Source organism: Alligator sinensis, unplaced genomic scaffold (genome assembly GCF_000455745.1).
Source record: "Alligator sinensis unplaced genomic scaffold, ASM45574v1 scaffold188_1, whole genome shotgun sequence".
NCBI lineage: Eukaryota > Metazoa > Chordata > Crocodylia > Alligatoridae > Alligator > Alligator sinensis.
Window position 1 is genome coordinate 1,585,337 of NW_005841903.1, and position 8,453 is coordinate 1,593,789.

Here is an 8,453-nt window from a genome sequence, read left to right on the forward strand (position 1 = left end):
TTTCACCTTGGATCATGTAAAGAGGAGAGTTGTTTCTCCAAAGCTCAGGTCCCAGGACTCCAATATTATTTTAGAGGGTTTTTAAAATTATTATTAAGTTTGTTTATATCCAAATCATTTCATATGCCAAATTCAAACACAGCAGTTCAGCCACATACACATGTCAATAATAAGTTAGAGTAGAAAAGTGGTATTAAAAATGGTCAAAATAAAGAGGAAAGTTTCTATACTTTTAGCCATTAATGCACTAGAAATATATGGAAATCAAAATAAAAACTGACTTGAAACAAAAAATATACACAGTAAAAATATTGGTGTGAAATGCAAACTGCTCTTTAAACTCTGACATACCAGAACACAATTTAGCCCAAAGTTCTAGGTGTATTGTGTTACTACAGTATCTGGGCAAGAATAATTTAAATGGATATTCAAATTTCTATACAATGTTATAATAGTTAAATAAATGCAAGCTGTAATATAAACAGCTATCAATTATACTTCTTCAGTGATATTAAAGTTAAAAAGACTGCCATCTCCAGAGAACTTAAGAGTAGGAGTTATAATGTTTGGTACTGTGCAGTTCTCCACACCCATTGACCTGGATCCATTGCAGAGAGAAATGCTGCTACTCTTTTCCCAGCTACGTTGGACCCAGAGACTTCATATGCTTCATATATTAGTCTCTCCTCAGACAACCTTACAACTCACATTTCTTCTCAAGCGGGATCATGGTTCTCTAAATTTTACCCAACAGAAGGTAAATGTAGTGAAGGTTCTCATTTTCCTGGCAACACCTATTATATTAACACTGGAATATCAACTAATCTGTTCTAATCTGGCCAAGTATTTCTAATGCAATCAAAGAAAGTAAACTTCAGTGAAATGTTGCCTCAAGAGAAGACAGTGTTCTCTGAATAGGTCAAGGGAGAATGTCTGATGGGAGGTGCAGGGCAACTTGACTCTTCACCTGGGGCTTAAGAATTAGTATCGGAAGGGCCAATGCATACAACTCCGTCAAACCTGATTTGGAGATAGGAAACTGACTTCATCACGTACTGGATAGTTAGCAATGGTGAAATCTTGGCTTATATAGTATGTGCTATATTATAGGCCTCCTGCTACCTGTAGGTCTGCTCATGAAACGCTAGCTATCCTTAATAGTAATAATCATTTCAACTAAAAGATTGCTCACCGTAATGAATTTACATATAGTTCTACTCTTAAAATGGCAGGCTCATGTGAGACTCACCTATGAGAAAGCGTGGGTTTCATGGAGCTCATAGAGTTCATGGGGGGTTGCATGGGTAGCTTCCCAGGGGGATCGTTTTGCCGACTTTTCTGGTGACGAAGCAGCAAGAGCCGTCCCAACTCCTCACACCACGACGAAAGCAGGGCTGAGCAAACAGAACAAAATGAAGGTGTATAGCTGAATAAGTAGCACAGTGTGTCAAGATGCATGATGTTTTATCCACATTATTCAAGCTGAAAAGAGACATTGTAGGCCTTACAGTCCAGCCACAGGCTGGCTATCACTGTTATCCTATGTGATCAATTTTACTATAGTTTCTTTGGGTTATCATAGCAACATAATTATGATGCAACTAATTTGTATAGTATCCTTCATATGAACTGTATCCCTAACCACTTTATTGAATATGTGGCAGGAAGAAGACATGTTCATAGCTGAGCTTTCAAGAGACAGAGGATGGATAAGGAACAGGTATAGCAAAAGGCTGTTCCAGATGTCAAGATTGAGGAAGAACAGGCTGCCCTGCCAACATGGGCAAGATGATGGGAAGAGATCACTAGTAGATAAGGAGAAAAAGAGAAGGAAAATTTCTCTCTACAGCCTCACTGCAGAAGACACAGTTTTAGAGAAGAAAAACCAAGTGTTGTAATTATCTTGTAATAACTATTTTAGCTACTGGCTGTTACAAGCAAACAGAATAGTACGATCAAGATCCTCAAACTGAATTAGGCTCATATATCCCTATTCCGGCCAGCAAAGCTCCTAAGCATATACTTTACCTAAAATATGTGACTAATCTCAGGGCTGGTGGAACTATAGATAAATATGTGGCTATGCTTACAAACATATGCATAGGCAGCGATTTAGTCACCTAAATAAACAGCTTTGTTTTCAGAGGCATTAACCATTCATAAATGTTAATACTGTTGATGCCATGAAAGGGCTTTGAGTATACGGCCTCTTACTGAGGCACCCACACTTAAGAATACTGGTCTACCAATAGAGTACCCAAAAATGGCAATGAGTAAAATCTGGGCTCCTCTGTCTTCAGTTTGCCAGAATTTCACTTGGTAAGTCTTCAAGGTCACTTAACTAAATATTGGGGCAATCATTCTAACTTCTGGGAGAAGTGCCATTGCAAAATATAATTTTAAAGTTATTTTGGGGCGAAGTGGTAGACGATGGATTGCAATAAGATAACCTTCATACTACCTGGAAAATGCTGTGGCCCACCCATCCATTAAATGCTGAAATGAACATTTTGGGAACACGTTGGTTTTAGCCTGTAAAAAAAGTTTATATCACGCGACACTAATAAAAATGTTTTTATGTTTTGAATTTCAGTTACATGTTGTTTATTTTTTAAATTCAAATGTTTCTGTATGTGGTTATTAATCCAAACCAACAGAAGGCCAGGCAAAACTAAACAAACTGCATTAATGGCTAAAAGTAAATGAGATTCAAAACATCAAGTTTACCAACCCAAGTGACACAGGTAAGGAGTTTTATTTTCAGTTCCAGACTTCCATTATGGTTACATCATCTCAAGCTGATACCATAATCACTTGCAATTGGACACCATTATTTCAAGGGGACACTTTTTTCTATTATATGCTCAAAGTTAGTATAACTAATAATTACACTGGAACTCTTTCCAAAGTGGGCAATTGTTAAACTATGCTTGTGTAAAACTTATGATTTGATTTTTACACGAACATACAAAAACAGGATTTTCCATATAAGCAATGCTAGAAATTTCGTAAAAATTAGCTGGCAATACATAAGATGTTTAATGTAAATGACACCAGTATGGTAAATTAAGCACACACCACCAGGATATGGTGGTGAATATAGCAATTCTATTGCTTTTATCAAATGTAAAATCAATAATGGTGTTTAGGAAAGCATTTGAAATCTTTGCTGTAACAAAAAGGAGACACTGTTGCTCTATATAACTAAATATGGTCACTCTGAAATTGTTAGCATCACATGTAGCCTACAGAAAGCTTTCCCACTGTGTTTCTTGCTAAAATGTTCTAGCAATGAGTGTCATTCTAAGCTGCTTCTCTATTAGCCAAGGAATCTGTCAACATGTATTTGATCAAATTATACTCACCTTTTATCCCTGGCATATCATTACTAATGTGCAAGTGACAAAGGGTCCCCCCTTCTTTTCATGCCGCCTGAAGATAAAAATCACTGCCTAACAGAGTTTCTTCATGCACACGATAGCCACTTGAGTTCTGAGAAAAATGAACAAAGTGTTCCACCAAACTGTAAATGCAGCCATGTCAGAATAATAGTGGATGCTGAGCACTTCCACAGCTGAGTGTAATTACTATGGTGTCGAATGGAAACCGTCCATCTTAAATGTGGCTTTGATGTGAGGAGGGAGCAGTTTCTAGGGCAGGCATATATGCGCTTGACAAATAAAGATAAAAAGCAGCAGCCTAATGGGTTTGAGGACATGAATCTGCAAACAAAAGCTGGGAACCTGCTTTGAAAAAGGCAGAGTAACTCGTGGTTCGTGGCTCTGCAGCGCAAAAGAGATAACAGTCACATTGGTGGGGTATTGGCAGGGAAGGATATTAACGAGTTACTATTATTGCCAATATCAAATGCCCACATTTGTAAAGGTGAAATGTAAACATCAAAGCATTGTGAGGCTTCCAAGATAAGGGAGATGGTTACAAGTTATCTGGAGAGGACTCATGTTTTTGGAAACTAAGGATCTGAAGGTATAAAAGTAACAAATGTATTTATCCCTATCACAGTACTCATTACTGAGAGGTTTAACCTTTCCTCCCATGGGACATTTCCAGCTCATGTATGATGTATAATAATCATTCTCTTCCCTGCATCGGTGTTTGTGAATGGAATGAAAATAGATTAGTTTGTAACTGTCTTGAGAAATATCAAACCACCTCTATCCCCACCAAACCAGGGTAGAGAAGAACCTCCCCACCCCAGTCTCCCAGCACCAGCAATTTTGCCATTGTCTGTTTGAAATGCTGCAAACCCTCCCACTCACAGCACTGGTTTGCTGTTAGTTTGGCAAGATGAATATGCACCACACACACATCTGGTGCAGCTGGATTCTGGAGAACATTACTTCCTGTGCCTATTCAAGTTACATGAAACAAACTGAAAATGAATCTACAGATTGCACTATTCATCTTTAGTGTACTTAGTTGCTGCTTTTTATGCCGATGGTATTAGGCACATCTCAACTCATTTAAACTCAAAGCACGAGAAATTCGGTATCACACTATAATGAACAGATAAAGAAGCAAGCACAAAGGACAGCTACAGATGGTGCCAACAGTCAGTCTCTCCCTCTCACAGAACAGCCAAGCAGCTGCTTTTTCTCCCCACCCTCCTGCCCCTCCTCTTTGTAAAACAGGAGCACAGATTTTGCAGATGGACCATCCAGACCATCTCCCAGTCTCTTTCTGCTGCAGTTTAAGCAGTTTAATGGCTGGACTTGAAATGCATTCCTATGCTGCATTGCTACAATGCCCTTTGCATGTCATAATGCTTGTTTGTTTACAGGAAAGTCAACTGTTGCAACAGCGGCACAATTTTTTTCCAAATAATTCCCCCCTGCTACCACCATCTCGCCTCCAAGTGCAAAGGATACTCTGATTAAGATATAAACATTGCCATTTTTTCCAATACTCAGTCATACAGGCTTTGCAGAAATGTATACTAAGAATGTAATGACAGTTTTTGTGTATTCACTTATTTATTTTGCTTAAGGGGATATTCTTAGGTTTGCTTGGCATGGTCTCTGACCTACTTCTTCAGTTGCAAAACCTGGGTAATTCTTAATGTGAAGATTTGTTTTTATTATTTTAAATACTTCAGCATTTTTAGAGGAACAAATCAATAGTACTTTGCTAGTTATGACTAAATTATCAAACCAGTACTCAGCACAAAAGCAACAGGCCTCTGTGTTTGTGAAAAGGGGGATAATACCATTAGTAAAAAAGGGCGAGATTTCATTTATAAGCAGCCTATGGGCATTTTTACACGTGCTTTGGGACACAGTCCCGAGCACTTTAATTAGTGAGCTGCACTAATTAAAAGCACCAATGCATCATGTGTATCAGCATCCCTAGGTGTCCCCATGCTGAAAAAATGGCAGCAGGGCATTTTGAACTAAAGCTCATCGAACGTGTTTTATTTCAAAGTGCCCCACCATCATTTTTATCAATTGATAACATTGCCAGTCCTGTATATGCACAATATTAAAACTTTTTTTTTTTCGCAATTGTAATCCCCCCCCCCCCCCCTTTTCGGGCCCCTTTATCTTATCTTCAGGCCCCTTTTCTGTCTGGGCAGCCACCAAGTTCATACATGCCTGTGTGAGGGTCTGTTTCTGATGTTGTCAGCCATCTGTTACCACCTTTCAGGTACCTTTGAGTCACATTTTCAAGCTTTTTGTTCTGGATGTGAAGGACAGAAGTCTGCTTTTAAAAACTGGGTGAATTATGTCATGATCACTTTGCTCCAGGAGCTGAGGCCTTAAAGGAAACACTAAATATTGCAAACCTGTTATATAATCATGACAGCTGGCTCTATCCCTTGATATGTTTATATCTAGTTAGATTTCTTTATATGAAACTCAGTAAACAAAGATGTTAATTCTTTCCAGCAAACACCTGCAGAGACCCAGGACTGTACAAGTTTGAACTGTCCTGAAATTAAAAAGTTTTTCAAAAACATTTTAATAAAATGTGGGTAGCCATGATACTAGGACATACTATGCATATGGAAGTGCAACTAGGATTTAAGAGAATTATACTCAGGGTAGTGTCACATGTTTAATTTAACACTTACTAAGTGCATGTTAAAAGCCAAGTAGATGCATGTTCAAGTAGTATCGCATGTGTTAAGTGACATCATGGTATTGCAAAGTTGTTCCCTTTCAGGGGAGGGCTATCTCTTGATACATACTAACTTGAATAGGCCAGTACATTCCAATGATTTGCAACTGTTGCAAGTGAATTTGTGACACCACCCTAACACTTACTAACTGTAATCCATCACAACTTTCAATGAATTGCAACTGCTGCAGTGAAATGCGAGACAAAGCCATAACGCTGCTGATGGGACCAAATGCTTTCTGAAAAGCAGTCACGGCCTTGACCGGTCACTAGGTGGTGCAGCAGAAATGGGAAAAGGAAACAGGCTATTTGGAAAGCACAGAGATTCTTTGAGGGATGACCAAAAAAAGGTTTAATAGCTAAAACATGCCAGGTACCAAAAGTTCAAAGTCCTAAACATCTTAATGAGTGCAATAAGTTTGGGGGTCCAGTCTCAGGCCAGAGTAGCCAGCTGCTTGCAAGAACAAGAGATGCTCAGGACTGAAGAACACCACACAGAATACAATGTTCATTTAACCTGTTAACACAGAACAGATAAACAATGTTTTGTCTACTTAAAAATCTGCTGTCTCCAGAAATGCTGGACTTTAAGAAAGCAAAAGTGATTTGCCAAGTTGGAGAAAGTCAAGGATGAAACCCAGAATACATATTCCATTTTTAATATTGTTACTGCCAATGATCCTATTGCACTCTACATCATTCTAAAACCAACAACAAAATGATGATGATGCATTTCAAAGTATATAATCACGGTACTGAATAATGGATTGAGCCCATTATAATTCTGTTTTAGGAAGAGTTAGAAAGGGGAAAGAAAAATATGCTATATAATCAAAGCTATCCAAGAGATTCACTAATGCATTTCATTAGCTGTATACACACAACCATCAATAGCTACAGTCCTGGAACTGACTGATTTAACTCAATGTATCGCAAAATGCTGTAGTAAGCATCTACGATGAATGAATGAGCCAGTGGACTCCCTAGAAAGCAAAATACAGAGAAGCACAGTGCTAATCTATTTACCTATTATGATACCCTAGTATTAGTTACAGCTTATCACCTCAGTAAATCACCTCCTCTTGTTAGGGAACGTGCTTAAAGGTGCAGCAAACTGTTATTTATAGGCAGACACTATATTTACAGCTACAAAGGCAGGTGAGGAGGGGACAGGACAACAGCTCAGTAATTTCAATGCCTTCTGCTTCCCGGGAGACTGCTGTAGGAGCACAATAGGATTACTGTTTTCTTGCTGCAGTTAAGCTGCAGCAGATAGTTCAATAGGCAGCTTGGCAGACTCGTATTTCTTACTTGCTGCAATGAAAATATTAAAAAAGGGACTGGGGATGTTCAAAAAAATATCTGTTCAGCACCATCCTCCAGTTTTGTTTTTTTATCACAGAAGGAACTGCATTTGGGTGCAAGGATTTCTGGGTGAGATGCAAAATCCTGCACCTTTCACAGATTCACATCCATAATTTCCAGCCATTTTAAAGGGAAATTTACATTTCTGTGCATGAAGAATTTTATAGCCTTTTTGGGTGGTGCTCCATCTCCTGCTATATAAGCTCAGTCTACAACTCCCCTTTGATAAATCTTCCTCAGAGATAATTGGGGGGGGCGGGGGGAGGGTGTAGGAAAAAAAGAATCCAGTCCTGACCATTTACATCTCTATTTTTAGAAAGGATAAAAGGGATTCAGAAGATATACTGAGTACCATATCTAGCATTATAGTGGACTTCCTACCCCTGCAATCCCAGCTTGCATCTGAGACAGGGGTGGGCAAAATATGGCCCGCGGGCTGGATCCGGCACGCGAGGCCGTTCTATCCAGCCTGCAGGGCCCCTAAAAAAATGTGGAAAATTAATATTTCTCTGCCCTTGGTTCCTGTAAAAAATGACAGGAACCAAGGGCAGTAGGACCCAGGGGAAGCCCAGTGGGTTCCAACAACAGCAGGGTCTGTCCAGCCCCATCCCCCAGCTGGGTTTCTGGGATGGGAGCACGTGGCTGCCCCGGTGTGGGAAGCTCAGGTAAGTGAGGGGAGGACCCCAGGCAGGGAAGGAGTGTTGGGGGGGAAGCAGCCCCTCCCCACCCACGTCCGGTGCCCCAAGCTGCAGCTTGCAGCCCACATGGGGCTGCCTGTGCCCACTCTGGACAGCCCCATGCGGGCTGCGAGTGCCTGCAGCATGGGGAACTGGGCGTGGGGCAGGGGATGAGCCACTTTCCCCTGTGCTCAGCTTTTCCCTGGGCTCCTTCCCTGCACAGAGAAAAGCGGCTCCTCTCCCGCCCCATGCCCAGTGCCCCACACTGCAGGC

General features: G+C 40.2%; 1 protein-coding gene across 1 annotated transcript in view; it reads right to left on the bottom strand.

Annotated features, from left to right (window-relative positions):
* ZMIZ1 (zinc finger MIZ-type containing 1) overlaps positions 1-8,453 on the bottom strand; it is a 510,468-nt gene that overhangs the window by 61,426 nt on the left and 440,589 nt on the right. Inside the window, exon 9 of the mRNA XM_025197702.1 lies at positions 1,250-1,394. Coding sequence (XP_025053487.1) covers positions 1,250-1,394 — 145 coding nt within the window. The remainder of the gene's footprint in view (positions 1-1,249; positions 1,395-8,453) is intronic.